Below are 23,384 nucleotides of genomic sequence, written 5' to 3'. Positions count from 1 at the left end.
ATTCCTCATATAGATAAAAAGATACCAATACTTTTGGAAGCCAGTTTATGCTCTCCACTCGTATAGTAAATACGATTCCTCGTTAGGAGAATTAAATGCTAATGCCGACATTTCTGATTTGCAGAATTTAGGGAGTTTCAGCCGACAAGTTGCCTCGAAATGAAAGAATTTTAGGAATGACAGACAGATGTCGTAGAAAAAAATACCAATAATCCAAAAGATAGACCGCGAGGGAGATTTCTTAAGGAAAAGACCCCTAAGTGTTTCCCTCTCTCTGTTAGACCAAGTGGAAAAAAATCAAATCCTTAGACCAATGCCCTTCCACAGACAAAAACCAAAATAGTTAATTTACGTAATTGAAATTAAGGTTTTGTGATTCGATATCCAACGATGCGGAGAAAGCCAACTTTGTAACCTTGTAGGAAACAGTCTCAACAAAGTTCAGATCTGGGGCAAGGTGAAGCCCAACAGAGCAAACACCAACGCGTTAGATCTTCTCGCTTTGTGCATTATTCGCAAAATTTCGTTCCAAAAATTTTCAAGTGAAAAAGTGCCTCATACGAAAGCCAGTATCTGGGCTTTTTGCACATGCACCCCATTCAAAAAATATCCTGTCAGCTCAATAGCAGTTTGTTGAGTAAAATTGAAATTCCATTGTTTCAAGTTGTCGAGTTGGTGAATTTGGGTCAAGTTGAGAAATTACCTACCCGTCTCTTTCAACTAACAACTTTCAACTTTCGTGTAGTAACCGCACATTATTATTTCAATTGAATAGGAATTACCCATCATCTCTTCCCATTATTTTCATGCTCTCTATTTCCTTTTCCTTTTCTTTTTTTTTGGTCTATACACAGCTCCTAATTTTCATCTGGCGTCGTTCTATCATTTTGACTTTTTTTTTACTCTTGCCTCAACCTGTCCTTTCCGTAGCTAGCTGTGAAAAGAAAAGCCTCTAACACTTTTCAATTTGTTGACCTGCCTGTCTTTATACTTATAAGATTCTTTTTCCTACAAGGCATCTGATATTCAGAATACACTTGCATCTGCTTGTTGCTGGCTAATCGAATTCATTGCCAAATTTACGAAGCTTTTGAGAAAACTACCACATTCCTAGTAACTTTGACTGCGAATTCAGGATTCTTTTGCACAACCGTTTAAATTACACTAGAACAGCTTTTGAGCATTAACTTACCACATTTTCTTGCTCAATTGTAAATTCTATCTTTTGAAGATCATCCTTCGTTAACATATCGAAACCGAAATCAATTCGAATTACAAACATAAAGAGAAAGAATAAGATGACCGTTAGCAGACCTCTGGTGATCAACCACGGTTCCATCGAAACAACAATTTTAACTCCTCAAGAGGATTATCTTTTCTATCAGCAGCTGACTGCAGGTTTTTACAAATCTCTCCCGGATCCAACTGAGAGCTTTGCAGGTGATGAGGAGCCATCCACGAAGGCCGAGCTCCTTATGAAGTTTTTGGGATATGTTGTCAACTCGGTAGATACAATTGACACAGAGAAAAGGCGTGCTGCAAAGTTGATCATCGATGAGTTCGAAACACGTTTCCTCCGTGGTCAGAACATCCATGCTTTTGCTACTCATGCTTTAGACAGCGAGGAGCACCCTACATCTCTCGTCAAGGTTCAGAACAATTTGATCAAGAACTACTATTTGGGTAAGGTCTTTCTTGATCCGGCATTTGGTATGAACCACGAGGATCTGGGAAAGCCTGCCTTATACAGGGCAGCACAGGACGGAGAGGCCGATATCTTTGCTATCTTCGGTGGTCAGGGTAACACAGACGACTACTTTGAAGAGTTGAGAGAAATCTTCAACATATATCACGGTTTGGTGTTTGATTTCCTCTCCAAAATCGAATGCCAGGTCAAATCCCTTATTGCAACCACTTCTGATGCTGACAAGGTTTATACACATGGATTTGACCTCATTAACTGGTTGGAGGAACCCTCTGCTACCCCAGATACCCAGCTACTGCTTTCAATTCCAGTGTCTTGCCCCTTGATATGTGCTATTCAACTTTGCCACTATCTTATCAGTTGCAAGGCTTGTGGCATTACTCCAGGGCAGTTGCGTGCAGTTGTGAAGGGCACTACTGGTCATTCGCAAGGTTTAGTGACGTCTCTTGTTGTTGCCTCATCCGACTCCTGGAAGTCGTTTGAGGAAAATTCCATGAAGGCTATCCAATTTTTGTTCTTCCTTGCTGTCAGATGCACCCAGGTCTATCCAAGAACATCGCTCGCACCATCCATGATGAATGATTCCGAGGATAATGGTGAGGGAACACCTGGCCCTATGCTTTCCATCAGAGACCTCTCCATCGATCAGATCAATGAATTTGTTGCGGACACCAACAGACACTTGCCGGAATCCAAGCACATAAACATTTCATTGGTCAACGGTGCGAGAAATGTTGTTGTCACGGGTCCTCCCGAGTCTCTATATGGTCTCAATCTGAATCTCAGAAAGGCGAAGGCTCCGGCCGGTTTGAGCCAGGCCAGAGTTCCTTATTCTCAGCGTAAACTCTCGTTCTCGTCCAGATTCTTGCCAATCACGTCCCCATTCCATTCACACCTTTTGACGCCTGCCAATAAGTTGATTTTCGAGGACTTCAAACGGGTCGGGCTTTCGTTCTCTAAGGAGGAGATTGCTATCCCAGTATTCGACACTTTCACCGGGGAAGATCTTCGTGAATACTCCGAAAGCTCGATTTCAGAACGAGCAGTGAACTTGATTACCACCTTGCCTGTTCACTGGGTCAAGGCCACCAACTTCAAGTCTACGCACATTGTTGACTTCGGACCGGGTGGTGCTTCCGGATTGGGCGTGTTGACCCACAGAAACAAGGAGGGTACGGGTGTTAGAATCATCATGGCCGGTGCACTAGGTTCATCTGCCGATTCGGTGGAATTTGGACTGAAGCAAGAACTCTTTGACATCAACCGTGCCTCCTTGAAATTTGCTCCAAACTGGCTCGAGCAATACAGACCAAAGCTTTTGCGTACCAAGGCAGGAAAGGTTTATGTTGATACCAAGTTTTCTCGTCTTCTCAGCAGACCTCCACTTATGGTTCCTGGAATGACGCCAACTACCGTTTCACCCGACTTTGTTGCTGCTACAATCAACTCCGGATACCACATCGAGATGGCTGGAGGTGGTTACTTCACCAGATCCATCATGGTTGATGCTTTGAAGCAGGTTGCATCCAAGATCAAGCCTGGCTCTGGAATTGGCATCAACTTGATTTATGTCAATCCTAGAATGCTCCAGTGGGGCATTCCAATGATCAAGGATCTCCGTGAGCATGGCTTCCCTATTCAGTCATTGACCATTGGTGCTGGTGTTCCATCTTTGGAAGTTGCCTCTGAGTACATCAAGACCTTACACTTGAGGCATTTGGGTTTGAAGCCTGGATCCATTGATGCTATCAGCCAGTGTATCAAGATCGCAAAAGCCTTCCCAGACTTCCCGATTGTTTTGCAGTGGACCGGAGGCCGTGCCGGTGGTCATCACTCGTATGAGGACTTCCATCAGCCTATTCTTCAGATGTACGGCAAGATTAGACGCTGCTCAAACATAATTCTTGTTGCAGGCTCTGGCTTTGGCTCAACTGAGGACACCTATCCTTACTTGACCGGTTCTTGGTCTCTGAAGTATGATTATCCTGAGATGCCTTTTGATGGTATTCTATTCGGTTCTCGTGTTATGGTTGCCAAGGAGGCCAAGACTTCTCCAGCTGCGAAAGAGGCTATTGCAGCTTGCCCTGGTGTTCCGGATTCGGAGTGGGAAGCCACGTACAAAAAGCCAACAGGTGGTATTTTGACTGTTACTTCTGAGATGGGTGAGCCAATTCACAAGATTGCCACCCGTGGAGTTATCTTCTGGAAGGAGATGGACAAGACGATATTCTCACTTCCAAAGGCCAAGATGTTGGAGGCTCTGAAGAAGAAGAAGTCTTACATCATCTCCAAGTTAAATGCTGATTTCCAGAAACCATGGTTTGGAAGAAATGCCGATGGTGTCTGTGATCTTGGTGATATGACGTACGAGGAGGTTGCAACACGTTGTGTCGAGTTGATGTACGTTAGGAAATCGAGTCGTTGGATTGATCCTACCCTCAGAAACTTTACTGGTACATTCCTCAGACGTGTTGAGGAGAGGTTTGCTGATGCTCCAACCACCTCCGTTATCCAGCATTTCAATGATCTTGAGGAGCCAGACGATGCTGTTGCCAAGGTGTTCTCCAAGTATCCGGGTGCCAAGACCCAGATTATCAGTGCTGAAGACTGCGACTACTTCATCAGTATGTGCTTGAGTCCTACGCAAAAGCCCGTTCCATTTGTTCCAGTTCTTGACGAGAACTTCGAGTACTTCTTCAAAAAGGACTCCCTTTGGCAATCTGAGGACCTGGAAGCAGTTGTTGGCGGTGATGTGCAAAGAACCTGTATTCTTCAGGGTCCTGTTGCTACTCGCTATGCTACCAAGGTTGATGAGCCTATCAAGACAATTTTGGACGACATTCATGAAGGCCACATCAAGAAGCTGCTCAAGGATGAGTATGATGATGATATTGCCAATGTTCCAGTGGTTGAATACTTTGCCGTTGATGACCAAATATCAGAAGAGCCTATCAAGCATTTGAAGATCAGCCACCCAAGCAAGGGTACCGTTGAGTACTCTGTGAACTCACATTTGCCAGACATTGAAAAATGGTTCAAAGTGTTGGCAGGCAAGGAGTTCAACTGGAGACGTGCATTCATTTCTTCTAAGGTGTTTGTTGAGGGATACAACCATGCAGCAAATGCAGCAAGAAAGGTTTTAAAGCCTCACAAGCATATGCAGGTTTCTATTAGCGGGTTGGATAAGGATGATGAGTCTATCGTGATTTCGGCATCTATTCCGATCAGAGGTCAGCAACGCGAGGTTGTCAACATTTCCAGAAGTGGATCCAAAATCTTAATGAAGCTCATCGAGTCCAGAACGCACGATGGAGTGCCTGTGGCTCTTGAACTTCTTTACGATTATGATCCATCGGATGGATTTGCTCCAATTAGAGAACAGATGTCCGACAGGAACACTAGGATCAAAGAATTCTACTGGAAGGTTTGGTTTGGTGCCAAGTCCCCAGTTGACCTTGACTTCTCAGTTGATTCTACAATTGATGGTGGATCTACTACTATCAATCCAAAGGATATAGTGGAGCTAACTCATGCTGTTGGAAACTCCTGCGAGTACTTTGTTCCTAGACCTGACCGCGAGCAGCTCGCTCCAATGGATTTCGCTATTGTGATTGGCTGGAGAGCTATCATGAAGGCCATTTTCCCTAAGACCGTTGACGGGGACATTTTAAAGTTGGTCCATTTGTCGAACTCTTACAGAATGATCTCCGGCTCTACCCCATTGAAGGCTGGTGATAAGGTTTCTTCCGATGCAAACATCGTGTCTGTTATCAATGGTCCGACCGGCAAGACTGTCAGAGTCGTTGGACATATCTACAGGAGTGGTAAGGAGGTCATACAGGTTATATCCGAATTCTTCTACCGTGGCCATTACACAGATTATGAGCACACGTTCAAGAAAATTGTGGAGACCCCTGTTGAGTTGAAGTTGACAACAGCAAAGGATGTTGCAGTTTTGAAATCGAAGGAATGGTTCCACTGTGACTCAGAGACTGCGCTTTTGGGTAAAGTGCTCACCTTCAGACTTACCTCTGTCTACAAGTATAAGTCTGAGGATGTTTATTCGTACGTTTCCACATCTGGTGCTGTCTGTTACGAGCTCCTAACAAAGGAGGTTAAGAAGGTTGCAAACGTCGAATACGTCGCTGGTGAGTCTTTCGGCAACCCGGTTATAGAGTATTTGTCAAGAACCGGTAAGCCGATCGAGCAGCCTCTCATGTTTGAAAACAAGATTCCGTTAGCTAAAGCATTGAGGACGAAATCTCCAGGTTCGAACGAAACTTATGCTGCTGTTTCTGGTGACTTCAACCCTATTCACGTCAACAAGGTGTTCAGCTCTTACGCTGATCTACCAAGCACCATCACTCATGGAATGTTTTCATCCGCCTCTATCAGATCATTGGTTGAGATGTATGCGGCAGATGGTGTGGCACCTAGAGTGCGTGCGTACACTGCAAACTTTGTTGGTATGGTCTTGCCTAACGATGAGTTGAGCACTACTCTAGAGCATGTTGGTATGATAAATGGACGTAAGATCATCAAAATAGAGACGAAGAAGGTGGAGACAGATGAAGTCGTCCTCACTGGTGAAGCTGAGATTGATCAACCTATAACGACATTTGTGTTCACTGGACAGGGATCTCAGGAGCAGGGAATGGGTATGGATCTTTACAAGACATCCGAGGTTGCTCGTGCCGTCTGGGATAAAGCTGACAAGCACCTTATTGACACATACGGATTCTCCATTTTGAACATCATAACAAACAATCCTAAGGAGTTGACTGTTCACTTCGGTGGTCCAAAGGGCCGTGCCGTTAGAGAGAACTATATCTCTATGCTATTCGAATATGTCGATGAGAATGGTCATCTAAAGTCCGAGAAGATTTTCAAGGGTATTGATGAAAATACTACGACATATACCTTCCGCTCAAGTAACGGTCTTCTTTCAGCTACGCAATTCACACAACCCGCATTGACATTGATGGAGAAGGCGGCATTTGAGGATATGAAATCCAAGGGATTGATTCCTGAGAAGTGCATGTTTGCTGGTCACTCTCTTGGTGAGTATTCCGCTCTTGCTTCTATAGCAAGTGTTATGCCTATCGAGTCCTTAGTGGATGTTGTTTTCTATAGAGGTATGACTATGCAAGTCGCTGTTCCAAGAGACAATCTAGGAAGATCCAATTATGGTATGGTTGCTGTTGACCCAAGACGTGTTGGCAAATCATTTGATGATGAAGGACTTCGCTTTGTCATTGAGCACATTGACAAACAAACAGGATGGTTGCTTGAGATTGTTAACTATAACGTCGAGAACCAACAGTATGTGGCCGCTGGTGATTTGCGTGCCTTGGATACATTAACAAACACTTTGAATATTGTCAAAATGCAGAAAATCGATATTTCAAAGCTTTTGGAAATGATGCCAATTGAAAAGGTTGCCGAGGAGTTGAGCAAAATCGTTGCTAAGGTGTCTAAAGACTCGTTAGCAAAGCCTCAGCCAATCACACTGAAACGTGGATTTGCATGTATTCCATTGAGAGGAATATCGGTTCCATTCCATTCTTCATACTTGAGATCCGGTGTTAAACCATTCAAGAGATTCCTTATCAAGAAGATTCCAAAGTCTGCTGTTAAACCAGCAAGCTTGATTGACAGGTATATTCCAAACTTAACTGGTAAGCCATTCGAACTTACCAAGGATTACTTTGAGTATGTCTACAAACTTACGCATTCAGACAAGATTAAGGAAATTTTGGACAATTGGGAATCTTATGAAAAGGCATAATTCTTATGTGATGCTACTTACGATATACTGAGAGTATAATAATAAGCGGGAAATGTTGTTTGTTGTTAGAAATTACATTTGCTTTGTGGTAAGGGCAATTGTTCTTTATCTACATTTTCAAGTTTCACACTTAACTCGCTCTCCTGACTCTATGTTATTAATTTTTGACTTTCTAAACTTTTTTTTTCTATCTAAATCAGTCTAATTCTGTTTTCTCAATAATTTAAATTTTCGAAATTCATCAATGATAAAGCTCCGTACTTCCTTCAGTGTAGATTGATAATGCTTTCGAGGAAACTTAATGAAGTTTACTCCCAGTGAGTATGTAACCTATTGTAGGTGAAATATTATCTTTACTTAAGCTATTGAGCAATAATAACAATTCACATAATAATGACTCGACTTGATCGCAAATATTCCATTTCATCAAAGCATGAATCGTATAAGCAGCATGGACCTCCAAAACTTTGTCCATGGTTAAATCCTTTCTGGACGACTATTATGCAACATTCCATAAATTTAACTAATGAAAACTACAAAGCATTAGCTCTATTTATATATATTTGGCAAACCTATATGTTACTTCTGATTCTTCTTGCTCTCTAGCTTTCATAGGTATTCATCCGTTTATTGCATTCGTCAACAAACTATAATCCTTTGATTACGTAAACTGAATACTAAGAGCATGAATAATTTTTACATAGTGACGCGTTGCTCCTGATTGCATCCAGCACAAAAAATAAAAAAATTCACGCGCTTTTCGCTTCCCAAAATTTCGCCCCACGTCTTTTAATGTAAACTAGTTTTTTTCTTCACCATTGAAGTCTGTCCGTCTCTTGAAGGGATATTTGTAATCTTACTGTTCATCTAAAAATAACAAAGCTCAAGAAAGTAATTTAATGCTTTCAGGGAACTCTCTCGCAATTATTTCAATCCTGAGATCTACTCTGGGATCATTACGTTTGAACACGCTGGCATTTCATTCAACAATTAGAAGTACTCAGCGGAAGATGCCCTCACAACAGCAAACATTAACTCAATTCTTCAACTTCTCATCTTCGAGTCATAATCTGGCCCCCAAAGATAAGGATATAAGTATTAAGCGTGGACGTTCCGTACACAAGGATGAAAGTTTGAAAAGTTCGTCTGCAAAGAAAACATCTTCTGATGGAGAGACAAAATCTAGGTCTAGGTCTAGGTCAAGATCCAGATCTAGATCGAAATCCAAGTCTAGGTCCAGATCTGTAAGCAGAACGGGTTCGCCTTCCAGGAAGAAACCAAAAAAAGAACCTTTGAACGAGGAATCTGATGTGGAAATGGTTGATGATGCACCCGAGTCAAACATTTCACGATTAGATAAAGAAATTGAGATACACAAGACAAAAAACGAGCTCAAAGATGCTAAAAATCTTCTCCGTATTGATCAGGAGGTTCACAAAACTAAGAGTCCAACAAAAATATTGCCCGATAAACCAATTCCATATGCCACTTTATGTAGTGTGTTTGAAAAACTAGAGCAAGAGTCTGGCCGTTTGAAGAATCTTGCGATTGCCTCTGAATTCTTTTGCGATATCTTGAGAAAGTCTTCCAGTGAAAAAACGCTCACGGCTGACGGGGCTGTTGCCAAAAATCTTATAGAAGTCACTTATCTCATGATCAATCGACTTGGTCCAGACTATGAACCAGACTTAGAGTTGGGACTAGGCGAGACATTACTTTTGAAGGCTTTGGCCCAAAGTACAGGTAGGGAGCTGCAACATATAAGAAAGGACTATCATCGTCTTGGAGATATAGGTGAGGTTGCTTTTATTTCAAGAACAAAGCAGTCATTAATATTTAAACCAAAACCATTAAGTATTCCAGAGGTTTTCCAGAATTTAACCAAAATAGCAAAATCTATGGGTAATTCTTCGCAGTCAAAGAAAATCGCAATTATTAACAAGATGCTTGCAGCTTGTGAAGACCAGGAAGCAAAGTTTCTAATGAGATCTCTTGAGGGTAAACTTAGGATAAACTTTGGTGAGAAGTCTGTGCTTATGGGGTTAGCGAAAGCATTTGTTGAATATGAAACAGGTGAAAAGTCTTCAGATGATGTGGATCCGGAGGCTTTGGTTAAAGCTGAGCAACAAATGAAGGAAGCTTACTCTGAGACTCCAAATTATGAGTTGATTATAAAGAACTGCATCAAATATGGCGTGTCTCATGTGTCAGAGCATTGTACACTTAAGCCGGGAATACCAGTTAAGCCGATGCTTGCTCGCCCTACAAAATCTATTGCAGAGATCATGGATACAATGGAGGGTAAAGAATTTACCTGTGAGTATAAATACGATGGAGAACGTGCTCAAGTTCATCTATTACCAGACGGTGACATGAGAGTTTATTCCAGAAATTCGGAAAATATGACGGAGAGATATCCAGATTTAATTCCAGTTATTGAGGAGCTCAGAAAGGAAAACCCAGAAATAAAGTCTTTGATCTTGGATTCAGAATGTGTTGCATGGGATACAGAAGAACATAAAATACTTCCATTCCAAACATTGTCAACGAGGAAGAGAAAGGGCGTTCAAGAGAAGGATATTAAAGTTAAAGTGTGCTTATTTGTCTTCGATCTTTTATTTTACAACGGCGAACCCATTATAAATAAGCCATTGGATCAACGTAGAGAATTGTTGTTCAAGCACATTCATGAAGTTCCAGAGAAGCTTAGATTTGCCACAAAAATGAATTCAACGGATGTGAAAGAAATGGAGAAATTCTTGGATGAGTCTGTTCATGATTCATGTGAGGGTTTGATGATCAAAGCATTACATGGAGAAGATGCATGCTACAGACCCGCAAAGAGGTCTAAAAACTGGCTTAAATTGAAAAAGGATTATCTTGAAGGAGTGGGAGATTCTCTAGATCTTGTTGTTATTGGTGGATATATAGGAAAAGGTAAGAGAACAGGATGGTATGGAGGCTTTTTGTTGGCATCATATAACCAAGATACGGGTGAGTATGAATCGGTGTGTAAAATTGGCACTGGTTTCAGTGAAGATCTTTTAATGGACTTGGCAAAACAGTTGAAACCGAAGGAAATTTCAGAACCAAAATCATTTTTTGTTTACAACAGGGAAAATCCAAATGCCACTCCAGACGTTTGGTTTGAACCATCATTGGTCTTTGAGGTTAGAGTCGCAGATTTAACTACTTCTCCAATATATATGAGTGGAGCATCTTACTTTGGTGACGGAGAAAAGGGTATCTCCTTAAGGTTCCCAAGATTTGTTCAGATCAGAACAGATAAGGGAACTGAAGATGCTACAAGTAGTGAACAAATTGTGGAGATGTATGAGAGACAAGCAGTCAGACAATCTTGAAATAATAGCAGTTTAAGTATACTCTTCTAAATTGTATTTTTGGAACCATGTGTGTAATTTAGCTTTAATGGAATGCAGGATGAGCGAAGGCACACTTCGGAAGTGTTTGCAAGTCTGAATGTGCCTCGGATATATTTTTCGTATAAGCTAGGAATGTGATCATTGCAATATGTATTCCTCCTTACACCTGAGAAATGCATAGTAAACAAATTCGCGCTCAGAGTTTCAGTATGTTATTTACCTTTAAAACAAGTGAAGGGGGAGAAAGAAAAAAAAAAAAAAAATTAGAAAATATACACAGCGTGCTCTTGATTCCTCATTGGGCAAGAACTAAATAGGATAGCCGATTGACTTCCCTACCTTTTAAAGTGAGCTATCGTGATAACTATCGAACAGGTCATTTATTGCATTTACTGCAACGTTACTTATAGTTTATATAAATATATCCATTCAGTTGCTTTTTTTTCATTGAATTGATACACGGAGCTAAGGTGGGCAGCCTCAAACTTCAGTTGTTACTTTTTTTTTTTGGATCAAAAGCACTTTCTCAATCGATGGTGTCTAAAACAATAAACAAAGCATTACCGCTCTCAGGTATTATCCAAAATGCGGTGAAACAAAGCGAATATTGTGAGAAAGTCAATGAAGTTTCTATCCGACGCAGAATTATACAATTTGATGCAGCCTATGGGATTTTTGAGAGAGCTCAAGATTACCTTCGTAAGATCATCAAAGCCCTTGAACCGATTGCACGTGACGTCCAGGGAGCCAATATAGGTCAGTTACAGTGGATCAGTGAGGGTTATCAGCAATTAAGCATAATATCATATAATTTGGAGGTTTTTGCAGATGCATCCGACCTTGTTTCCGAATTAAAACAAGAAAAGCATGATCACCAGGAAACAAGAATACTTAATACGTTACCTAAGATAGCAGAGCAGGTGAATCGGGCACGGAAATGTACAGAAGTGTTAATTAATACATCTTCTATTGCTATGCAATATAAAGAGATCAACCACAGCATCATGGAATCAATTAATAAAGAGATCGAAGAAAGCCTCAAGGATGTTTCCAAACTCAACACTAGATACACAAAATGTCAATTTGACGATGTATCAATATGCTTCCATGATTTGGTGAGCGCTACAGACAAACTACCTCAATATGGAAATGGAAGATATTCGCGAGGCCTTCATATACCTCTTCTCGATAAGGAAACAAGACTATTGACGGAGGATTTTGCGTGTTTGTGCTTCAAGGCCGAACCAATAAGTGCTTCTATAACGTATATTCCTCAGCAACTAGAGTCATTTAATCGACTTTCAGGGAAGGCATATCCATCATGCACCATCGAACTTATAAGGAAATACCAAGGGCTGGTTAAGATGTACATCAACCTAGATGATCAGATCAGCTCTCTTTGGGATAGACTAATAGGTGCAAGATGGCAGCATATTTTTCAGGGGTTATTGGATGAGGCAAACAACCTTCTCACCCGAATGGAAAATACAGTGATTGTGGAAGGAAGTAAGATGAGGTATGTGAATTCCATTTTGGAATATTTAAGCAAAATACTACAGGGTGGATTTGTGAAGGACAAGGCACTAGGTGAAAAATACGATTCGCTGGTAGCCAGAGTTGCCGGAAAGGAAGTAAACAATAGAGACGATGGACGCGACGATAGTGAACTATCGGCATCTCCAAATTCTTCTACCCGAGATAAAGGGAATGTCGAGAATGCTTCGTCTAAGCGGTTATCCGAATTTAAAGGTCAAAATTTTATTAGATCGCTAGATATAAAGCCGGTGATGATAAGTGGTCCTCCGATTTCTGTGAGGAGACCTTGTTCCAGTAAGGATCTAGTGAATTCACTGGGTGCAAATGAAAAGGCGAAATTAAAAATTGATTCAAAAAAAGTTATAGCGAGATTAATGGGAGAACTTCAACTCCCACCCGAGGATGGTACAAATAAGGAAAATATGGGGCCTACAAGTGTTGCGAGCAGAGTTAGGAAATATGAGGATAAATCTGTGAGTACACCATTGAGAAGTATTCGACTGCCAGAGACCCCAAATCCATTTGTCACTCCCAGTATAAAAAATAAGCCAAGAAAGTCGAGACTACCGAGAAGGACGCCGTCCGATAAGAAAACAACGAAATCAATGATTAGATCGTCATCACAAATAACACCAATTAATGAGCGACCGAAAAAGAAAGCTTCTCTGTCTCATGGTCTTAACGAATTCGATGTATTACCGGAAGAGGCAGATATTTCAAGAAAAAGCCGAATACCACTTCCACTCAGACCTGAATCAAGGATTTCTATTCGAAAATCAACTCTGGGAAACTCTACAACTGGCGATAGGAGAATACACAGCATGGGCTCTTACGATAGACCATCATCAAGACTCGAAAAACTAGGTACCAAGCTTTCTTCAAAAAATGGAACACCCTCTCCAGTCATAGGGACAAAGCGGTTACATTCATTTTCGGTAGCAAGGCCACGAACAGCCCTGTGCAACGATCTTGATACTAGGCAAAAGTCACCACCCACGTATAATTTATTGGATACGTCGCATCTTAAAGTAAGAGCGAAAACATCTTTAAGAGGTTCAAATATGCAAGGAGCCAATTCAAACATAAGAACAGTTTCATGTGACCAGCTATACTATTAGCGGTGACTGTGAATTTGAAACGATATAATTTAATTTGTTGAATCTGTGATCCACATTATTCATGGTGGGCTTATTATAGCACCTGGAACATCTTATTTTCGAAATGAAATTGCTTATATACAAGAGAGCGAAAACATTAAAGTTGTATAATATATGCTTGCGGAATTCAAACAATGGATGATCATTTGGAATAGATATGCTGTAGTTTATTTGATGTGTATGGTAAAGTTTTGTCTCTATGGCTGGTAGTTATTTCTCGCCAAATATCTTGGTCAGCCAACTGTTGTTGAAATTCTTTATCTTTTCTTCCTCCGTGTATTTTCGAATCGTACCATCCCTGGGATTAAACTCACCTTGCTGCATTTTTCGTTCGCCATTCATGTAGAACCTCCTATAAAGCTCAATGCAGGGTAAGCCGATGAAGATCAAACCAGCAACTATCCTTTGGTAACCTTTAATTCTTTTTAGCTGAAGAGAGGTGATATTAATGTCTTTTTTGCCTGTGTTTCTCTTCTCGCTTCCTTGATTTGAAGGCCTTTTCTGTATATGTATGTGGTTTTGTTTTTGATTCATTTTGCACAGCTGGATATTTGGTCAGGCTATATTTGCTTTCGTATGCCGACATAGATTACCTGAGTTATACTTAGAGGAAAAAGTATGTGAGAGTATTAATAGAGATCCGACTATTATTATCACAGGCTATTTTTTTTTTTTTTTTTTTTTTTTTTTTTTTTTTTTGAAAAATTCTTAAAGAAATATTTTAAAAGGTCAAAGCTTAACAAATAAATCTTCATATAGTATCAAAATAGTATTCATTATAAGGATAATAACTCTAGCACTGTTAAAAGCACGATAATGTCACATAGAATGCCGAAATCAGCCAGGAAGCAGCTTGGAAGCAGAAAAACTCCATCGGCTGCTAATCAAATCAACCGAGTTTTCAAGTTCAACACAAATCTCGGTCAGCATATCTTAAAGAACCCTCAAATCGCACAGGCAATCGTTGACAAAGCAGAAATAAGGCCATCAGATGTTGTTTTAGAAATTGGACCTGGTACCGGTAATCTTACCATGCGAATTTTGGAGAAGGCACGCAAAGTTATTGCTATCGAAGTTGATCCAAGAATGGCTGGGGAACTTTTAAAAAGGGTTCAAGGGACACCTGTTGAAAAGAAGTTGGAAATTACTGTTGGTGACTTTATGAAAATGAAGGAGCTTCCTTATTTTGATGTTTGTATTTCAAATACACCGTATCAGATATCGTCAGGAATCGTTTTTAGATTGCTTGAAATGGAGCATCCTCCGAGAATTGCAGTTCTCATGTTTCAAAGAGAATTTGCAATGAATCTCACTGCCAGGCCAGGTGACAACCTCTACAATCGTTTAAGTGCAAATGCTCAGATGTGGGCTAACGTGAAACACGTTATGAAGGTGGGAAAAAACAATTTCAGACCTCCTCCAAAGGTGGAATCATCAGTGGTCAAAGTGATACCGAAAATCCCAAGACCTAATCTTAATTATAGTGAATGGGATGGATTACTACGTCTTTGTTTTAACCGAAAGAACAAAACGTTGGGTGCTATATTCAGGAACAAGAAGATAACAGCAATATTGGAAGAGAACTACAAGAGGTACTTGGCCTACACAATCGAGCAGAACGGAGATATGTCCATTGAATCTAATAACGATGTCGAATCATTGGTGAAACAAAATGTAAATAAGGTGTTAACGGAAACAGGATTCGCGGAACAAAGGGCTTCCAAGATGGATCAAGTGGCTTTTCTCAAGCTATTATACGCATTTCACCAGGTAGGTATCCACTTCGCGTAATTAAGTATTTGGTGTGTCATTTGTACATTTAATTTAGATTAATAGATAATATAAAATAGATACAGAAGTGCAGTTTAAGCCCATTGCAAATTCCACTTACCCAGTATATCATTAGGCATCGCTTCACTTAGTATTTAGATAAAAAGGATTATTCATGAAATAGAACTCTTGACTGAAACTCATACTAGTTGGATAATAAAGGTTCCAAAGCAAGGCTGAAAGACTTAATAAATTAATGTGATAATCAACAAGGATATAAGAGTCATATTCATGGCACTGTATACTATTTGCACTTGAATGATTCTGAACTGAAAAATATAATGTTTATTTGCAGGATGTAGTAGTCATTATTCATTGAATGACGATATCGACATAGTAGTCGTTGGAGTTTCAAATATGGAAATAGATGTCGATTGCTAGAGCATTCACCAATAAATTGTTTACCCTAGAATATTCGGCAATAAGGTACTTTACTGATAACGAACAATTAATGTCAATTTGTTGGGTCCGTAGTGTTTCAGTCTACTGTTCTATAATGGTTCTAGTAGAGATTTATCTTGACATATCCTAGTTTGTTTCTCAGCATTATAGAAATAGTCACATGCTCGTCATTTTTCTATTTGAAACATGAAACTTGCTTTTAATTTGATGTTATCCGGCAATATCACTAAAAAAGTAATATCCATAGGATGCGATGCAAGGTGATTTCTCTTGAGGATTACTATTTTGGCAAAAAAAAATCATCCGAAGGAAACAAAATCGATAATCAGGTTTGGTGCATTGAATTAACCCAAAAGGAAAAATGAACGAATATCATGCAGATCAAATGAACGACTTTGCTATTTAACGTTTCAAAGGTTTGAGTTCACTGAAATATTTGATTGTTTTTGAAAACAAATCAAGCGCTAATTATTAAAATGAAAATTCGAGTTATCGTTTTAATTATACTGTCGCGAGAAACCAGACATATTTCCTAATGCGGATACTTCAATAGGACTGCTGCTGCAATATTTCACTACCCTCGAGGCAATTAACTGCCATGAGATTAAGTATAAATACGATAAATATTTCTTTACATAGGAACTTTTTTTTTGGATATCAGATTCCCATTTCCTTTATCATCAACAAAAACCAACAAATCCTCTACTCTAACAACACAAACAAACAAAATGAACTCCAAGATCTCTGCCACCCAAAACTCAACTACCGATGCTCCTTCTCAGGATGATGAAGACTACAACACCTGGTGGAACTATGTTCATGGTAACTTCTACCATGAGAACAACATGTGCACCATTGCTTAAGTTCATGTTTTTTCAATGAGACTCGTGTCATCCATTTGATACATATATTGTTAGGGAGATGTTTTCATCAACCAACAAGTTGGGCTTAATCAGCTCGATATCTTTTTATAACGCTCGTTTATTTTATGTTTACACTTGGCCGGCCTTTTTTTCTTGTCTAGTTTCAATCTTTACATGGGAATAAAATCTCTTTTAAAGATCAAAAATACAATTTCTTTTTCTAACGATTCGTGATAGCATGATGAGTGTAGCTAATTAGTATTGAAAATGCTTTGTTTGGAAGGACAAACTTTGATTAGTAGCTATAGACTTTGTGAAAATAATATTTTTCTTAGATAACCGCAATTTCTATCCGAAAGTTTACTCTAACAAGTACTTAACCACGTACTCTAACTATCCTGAACGTTTCGCTAATTATATTTACACATTTTTACTGCTTGAATACTAACTACAATAGATTAATAATAATTGAAAATGCTTTATGATTTGATCTATAGCTAAAATTTGAAAATAAAGGGGTAAAAAGACTTGAAAATAAGAAGTGGATAAGGACGATGTTGACTCTTTGAAGAATTTATGCATTGAAATGTTGGCAAGGGAAAGGTCCAACAGAGGAAAGGGTGAAGCGTGAAAACATAGAACTGAACGTGTGTATAATCAAAAAAAAAAAAAGCGAAAGACAATGGACTCCATTTCCGAATGAAATGGAAAGAATAAACGATAAAAAGTACTATATTAAAGTCCATATGCCGGTCAAATGCCAGAAACTATTTTTTTCCACCCTCAGTATCACCGTAATCTTCACTCATTTCCACATCATCATCATATAAGCTTTGATCATCGTCATCGTCATCATCGTCGTCGTCATCGTCGTCATCCTCATCATAGAACCATTCATCTTCATATTCATCCTCCAACTTCTTTGTGGATGGATCTGGTATATTGAAATCCGCGGGTATATCCTCTTTTGATCTGGCAACATCTTTGGCAACTTTACGATAATAGGCCTCCCTGTCATCTCTGAAAAGTTTTGCCGCATCAACATTGGCTGGCGAATTTATATTAGGATCATCTAAAACTGAAAGTATGGAGATAAGGATGGACTCCACACACTGTGCTGGACTCCAGGTTTCATTTGATGGTTCATCATTATAGATATCGCCAGCCCTATGCAAAATGGATATGCATAGACGCCCATCCGTGTAAACATTTGGATGGAAAATGGCTGGAGTAAACCTGAAGGTAGGAGGGGCAAATGGATAGTTTCGAGGAAACTGCATCTTACCTCTCAGAAAAGCTCCATTGTATTTAGAATCAGAATTATCGATGTAAAGACCCACATCCCAATCATAGATGTTATCATTCTGAAGCTGAATGTAGAAACAGGGTTGATTCTTTGATAAATCCTTCAGTTCCTTCTGAAGAAGAACGGCAGCCGATGAAATCATATTGGCTAAACCTGTAGCTTGTAAATATATATTATAGTGTAACAATATTCCGTTACTTGTAAAAGATGCGATTTTGTCCCTTTAGCAACAAAATAAAGACTTCTATTAAGTTCTGTTGCCTGTAATAAATGCAGAGGAAGCACCGTTCTCTCGATCTATATTTTGAAAGATAAGCAACTATATATGCTATTGTCCCACACACCTCTAATCACTCAGCGGCGATATTTTTGAATATCATACGTTTGTATTTGTTACTGAACAAGGATGTTCTTAGGAAGGCTACGCAGATAAGTCACAAAAAAAATAAAAATAAAAGTAAAAATAAAAATAAAAATAAAAAAATCAAATCGAATGGCAAAAGAACGGAAGCAGAATAAATTCAAAAAAAAAAAAAGTGTCATAATATCAGCGGAAGGCCAATCTACAATAAACTCTGTTTCCACACTAACTTGTTTTACAGCTGGGGGCAACTAAGGAATGCCATACAATATTTTGATTGACACAAATATATCAGTAAAAATGAAAATATAGTATAACGTCAACAGCTTGTTTTCATTGATAAAATAAATTTATAGGCTTATGTAAAACATGAAAAAAAATTGGGTAGATCTTTAACCTTTTTGCATGGGAAACGGTTCACCGACCCCAAAGCAGCGAAATTGGACCCGTCAGATAATGTGAGTTAAAGGCATAATAATGCAGCAAGGCACTAGCGTTTCAGGCTCGGAAATGTTTACGTCTGATTGTATATAAATAAAAAATGCCCGCATTCGAAGATACAGACGAGTAGCAGCAACATTAGGGTGAAAAAAAAAGGGAAAAATACGGCGGGATGATATAATTCCGAAAATTCATTGCAGCATGAAAAAATACAATGTGAATAGTCGCTACTGATAAGAGTATGTATGTCTTCCAGAAGATAGAACATGTCTAAAAGAATCAAGAAGGCCAGCCGAATTTGCCGACCATTCCAACTGTATTCCATCTACCTTTATACAAGAGTTTTTTTATACAAATATACAGACTGTTTCCCAGTATCCCAGATCATGTTCGAACCTTTTCCTCCGTTCCTGTTTTATTACTCTCTTTTGATTGAGACTCATTGGCAGCATCCGAATCAGCTTCCTTTGCAGGTTTATCGGTACTGTCAGTGCTATCATCAGTAACAGTATCGGACTCATTCTTTTTGGCTGAGTCAGGATCGCTTTGGGATTCCTCATTATTCTTTTTGGACTCTTCTTCCTCCATTTTCTTTTTCTTTTTCTCCTGCTGTTTCTCTTCCTTGAGTCTTATCTTTTCTGCTTCCTCACGATCAGCTGCTGCATGCAAGATAAATTCTTCCGTGCCAACATGATGAGGAATCATAAGTTTATGGCCAAACTCATCATTCATTTCAACTCCTTCTTCGCTGAAGTTCTCCGCAGCCAAACTTCGCTCCTCCAACGATAGTTTTTCCACTTCCTCCTTACTTAATACCGTGGGTTTCGTTTCACATTCTTTGAGAGCTTCTTCTTCCTTCCGTTTCCTCTCACTCTCCTTCTTCCGTAGCTGTGCTTCCGATGCCACATTATTCGGCGATGTCTCATTCAGCAACTTGTATAAACGAGAGTCTTTGTTCGAGTATAACTCATCATAACGTCCTTCCTCAACGATATTTCCATCATATCCAAGAACTAATACATCATCACATTTCTCAATTGTCGACTTCCGATGGGCAATGGATACTGTAGTCATCGATTGGTCCCGAAGCAAGCGAGCAAGTGTCGTGTTAATAGCATTTTCAGATCGTGAATCCAAAGCCGAAGTGGCTTCATCAAGTATCATTATACGTGGCTCCTTGATTAAACATCTAGCAATGGCAATTTTCTGCTTCTGACCACCGGATAGTAATGAGCCACGAGGTCCGATATCTGTGTCAAACCGATCTGGAAATTGATCGATAAAATCACAATTTGCCTTTGCTGCCGCCCACTCGATCATATCCCCTGTAATTTTCACACCAGGAGGCATACCATAAACGATATTATCCCGGATTGATCCAGGCATGAGCACAGGCTCTTGCTGGACAAAGCCGATCACCTGACGGATTGAATGCACAGAGTATTTTGAAATGTCCTCTCCATCAATGGTTATCTTTCCCGAATCAGGATTGTAAAATCTCAGGAGAAGAGATGCAATGGTGGATTTTCCCCTGCCTGACGGTCCAACAATGCAGACATTTGAGCCCGGCTTTATCTCTAAATTGAGATTACGGAAAACCATGTTATCTGGCCTGGTAGGATAGCTGAAGTCGACCTTTTCAAACTTAATGTGGCCCTTTGATGTTTTCAACTTTTCACCTTCAACACCATCGATATCCGGGTCCTGGTCCAACAGTTCAAACAATCTAGAAGCTGCACCGGCACCCTTGAAAAGCTCAGTGTAGAAGTTTGCAATACCGAAAGTTGCGCTCCCACAATACTCAGTGTACATCAAGTAAGCTGTTAACCCACCAACAGTCATGCTTCCATCCATAACAAAGAATGTGCCAAGTCCCAAGGTCAATAATAGTGTTATGTTTCCGATCACACCAGTAGAGGCGAAAAATGTCGCATTTGTGACTGCATCTTTATAACTGATTCGAAAGACATCACGAATCCTATCATCGTATCTTGTGAGCTCCTTGGTTTCAGCAGTAAATGATTGAATCGTTTTTATAGAATTTAACTGCTCTTCGGCAACTTTTGTGAGCGAACCGGTGGATTGTTGCAATGCTCTGGATATTGCACGAATCTTGAGTCCATAAACATAAGAGGCAAAAAGCAATGGAGGTGCAAATGCCAAGAGGATCACCGACAACTTTGGTGATAGCATAAACATCATCGAAACAGCCGACGCACCAACAATAGTGTATTTAATTCCATCCGACAAGTTCTGTGTAATGGACTTTGACACGACGTACGCATCAGAGGATAAACGTGAAATTAAGTCACCCACCTTGTTTTCATCAAAGAAAGTCATATCCTGCCTTAAAGTCTTTTTCATTATCCTAGATCTCAACCTGGAAACAAGTTTCTCACCTAAAACTCGAAGAATAATGATACGACCAAATGTCGTGAACGTAGACAAAAGTAATAGACCTGCCATAATCGCCATAAACTCGTTCAGTGTAAAGCCATATAAACTAATATCCTCTAGCTTGTCATACTTTTTAGTAGCATCTAATATGGATCCTGTGACTTTAGGCAAAGCCATCACAATTGCCGATGAAATAATTAAGAGAACTATTGCCACAGAGAACAGTCTCCAGTCTTGCTTACCAAGCAAAAGTAACCTTTTCACCTCACTGAAACCAGCTTCAGTTCGTTGCTCCTTTGTTAAACCAAACCATCTTTCCATCCAATATTTCTTTTCGCGCTTGACCAATTTATTACCAGGCTTAGATGACGACTTCTCTCCTCCCAACTGTCTTAATGAATAATGGGAAGTGGAAAAGGTTCGTAAAGATCCAATACGGGTCAAGAACAAACTTGATCGTACGTAAGGACTTAAACTATGTGTAGGATTAACCAAGGGCATAAAGCTTCTCAAAATCTGATGACTTCTAAAAGAAGAAGTTTCTTTCAGAATTGATTGTCGTTTCAAACAGACAGGTTGAATTGTCGATGATGCCATTCGCAAACCGCTGCATCTTGATACCAGTCTCCTGCAAGGAGAAGCTATTATTGGCCGAAGTTTGAAAAATGAAGTGCCCGTAATCATGATAAAGTATGAAATGAAAGAAAACGGGATAACTTCACAATAAATATCGAACAGCAATTGCAATAATCACTGTTTCCGAATGAAACCAACAACCAAAGATCGAAATTAGATTTTAGAGAACAAAAATGAATCAGATATGTATCTGAAATGATTCAAAATCAAACGGTCCCAAATTATTTGGTAATGTTCCAAATGTAAATGCAAGAGTATCTGTTGATCCTTGAGTTATATTTTGGTATATCGGTGATTACGTTTTCACTGAAAGACCGGCAAAATTGTGATCAATGAAACAGACAGATTAAATTAGTAGGAAACACAGAAAGGTGGAATATGCTTAACTAAAAATGTATCCTATACCAAGAAGTGGAGTGATCACCACAAGGATATTATATACTAGGATAAGAGTATTATATACTAGGATAAGAGTTAGGTGTATTCAAAAAGGACCCTATATAGATGACGATTGGGTGCATATAATGAAATCGAGATAGATATTATTATGCGCGATTATTTCGCAGTTTTTTTATTTTTTTTTTTTTTTTTCATTTGAAGTCCTCGCGGAAAACTGACATGAGTCAAGATTAAAACACAAGTGAAGTAGAACACAATTAAAATCATACGAAAACAAGCGAGTTTTCCACATTAGAATGAGATTATACAAGGTAAAAACAAAAATACTGGAAATAAGGAAGTAAATCTACCAGAGTGGAGTGAATAAACTAACCGTTGAAGATTAGCAGGATAGAATAAATTTCTTGTTTATTTATATTGTAGAATACTTGAATAACTTATGATTGTAAAAAATAACCTTATATCCGTCAAAGAAATAAAGATCTCCATGTAAATGACATTTGACCGAAGGCAACACATTACTTTAAATAAAGTATCAACACCCCGGAATGAACATTACCCTCACTTCAAACATAACACAGAGAAGTTTACACTTCTTCCCACATATTAAAGCTCAAATTGCGATACCAAACACAAATGAATGTCTTAAGCAGCAATCTCCTTGCCAGTGTTTAAATCGACAATCTTAGTCACTTCACCATCATTCAATGTTTGTACCTTAAGCTCAGTCTCATATCTTCTATCAGCCTCCTTTCTGATATCTGGCTTTAAAGACCTCTCAACAGTTCTTGCAGCTATAGCAAAGTACTTGTTAATACTGTAAAAAAAGACTATAAGTTAGTATAAATAATCTTATCAATTGAGCTGAAGAACAGTAATGTATACTTACGAGAAACCTGCCTTTTTCCAAGCAGCAACAGCAGCCATTTTGATGTATGTATAGTATCGTATGTATTTGAAAAAAAACGGAAGGAGAATTTGTGTATACTAGTGCTTCTTCTGGTTGACAAAGACAAATATTAGCGAATCACTTTTAACCACACCACTCAAGTGAGTTGAATTCAATTTTTCCTCCTGCAATTTAGTACGTAAATTTCACCTCAATTCATCCTCACTACTTTACTTTTAATTTTTCTCCCCATATTTTTTTCTTCTTTGCAATCTTATTGGGCGGGTAGTT

General features: G+C 39.3%; 7 protein-coding genes across 7 annotated transcripts; 4 read left to right on the top strand and 3 right to left on the bottom strand.

The window, feature by feature from the left end:
- Positions 1–1,298: 1,298 nt before the first annotated feature.
- Positions 1,299–7,493, top strand: FAS1_1 (beta subunit of fatty acid synthetase; the record flags this gene model as incomplete). Its single annotated transcript, XM_041283001.1, has 1 exon — positions 1,299–7,493. One exon carries the CDS (start codon positions 1,299–1,301, stop codon positions 7,491–7,493), a length of 6,195 nt encoding a protein of 2,064 aa, XP_041135777.1.
- Positions 7,494–8,503: 1,010 nt separating this feature from the next.
- On the top strand, positions 8,504–10,855 carry BRETT_004504 (uncharacterized protein; the record flags this gene model as incomplete). The annotated part of the gene is made up of 1 exon (XM_041283000.1): positions 8,504–10,855. The coding sequence occupies one exon, from the start codon at positions 8,504–8,506 to the stop codon at positions 10,853–10,855; it is 2,352 nt and encodes a 783-aa protein (XP_041135776.1).
- A 554-nt stretch (positions 10,856–11,409) lies between these two features.
- Positions 11,410–13,530, top strand: BRETT_004503 (uncharacterized protein; the record flags this gene model as incomplete). The annotated part of the gene is made up of 1 exon (XM_041282999.1): positions 11,410–13,530. The coding sequence occupies one exon, from the start codon at positions 11,410–11,412 to the stop codon at positions 13,528–13,530; it is 2,121 nt and encodes a 706-aa protein (XP_041135775.1).
- Positions 13,531–14,385: 855 nt separating this feature from the next.
- Positions 14,386–16,664, top strand: DIM1 (Dimethyladenosine transferase; the record flags this gene model as incomplete). The annotated part of the gene is made up of 2 exons (XM_041282998.1): positions 14,386–15,339; positions 16,542–16,664. 2 exons carry the CDS (start codon positions 14,386–14,388, stop codon positions 16,662–16,664), a joined length of 1,077 nt encoding a protein of 358 aa, XP_041135774.1.
- Positions 16,665–17,431: 767 nt separating this feature from the next.
- Positions 17,432–18,112, bottom strand: BRETT_004501 (uncharacterized protein; the record flags this gene model as incomplete). The annotated part of the gene is made up of 1 exon (XM_041282997.1): positions 17,432–18,112. The coding sequence occupies one exon, from the start codon at positions 18,110–18,112 to the stop codon at positions 17,432–17,434; it is 681 nt and encodes a 226-aa protein (XP_041135773.1).
- Positions 18,113–19,156: 1,044 nt separating this feature from the next.
- Positions 19,157–21,766, bottom strand: BRETT_004500 (uncharacterized protein; the record flags this gene model as incomplete). The annotated part of the gene is made up of 1 exon (XM_041282996.1): positions 19,157–21,766. The coding sequence occupies one exon, from the start codon at positions 21,764–21,766 to the stop codon at positions 19,157–19,159; it is 2,610 nt and encodes an 869-aa protein (XP_041135772.1).
- A 1,083-nt stretch (positions 21,767–22,849) lies between these two features.
- Positions 22,850–23,131, bottom strand: BRETT_004499 (uncharacterized protein; the record flags this gene model as incomplete). Its single annotated transcript, XM_041282995.1, has 2 exons — positions 22,850–23,021; positions 23,094–23,131. 2 exons carry the CDS (start codon positions 23,129–23,131, stop codon positions 22,850–22,852), a joined length of 210 nt encoding a protein of 69 aa, XP_041135771.1.
- Positions 23,132–23,384: the final 253 nt, after the last annotated feature.

The sequence above is a fragment of the Brettanomyces bruxellensis genome, chromosome 5 (genome assembly GCF_011074885.1).
Source record: "Brettanomyces bruxellensis chromosome 5, complete sequence".
NCBI lineage: Eukaryota > Fungi > Ascomycota > Pichiomycetes > Pichiales > Pichiaceae > Brettanomyces > Brettanomyces bruxellensis.
This window is presented reverse-complemented; position numbering and strand designations above follow the sequence as displayed.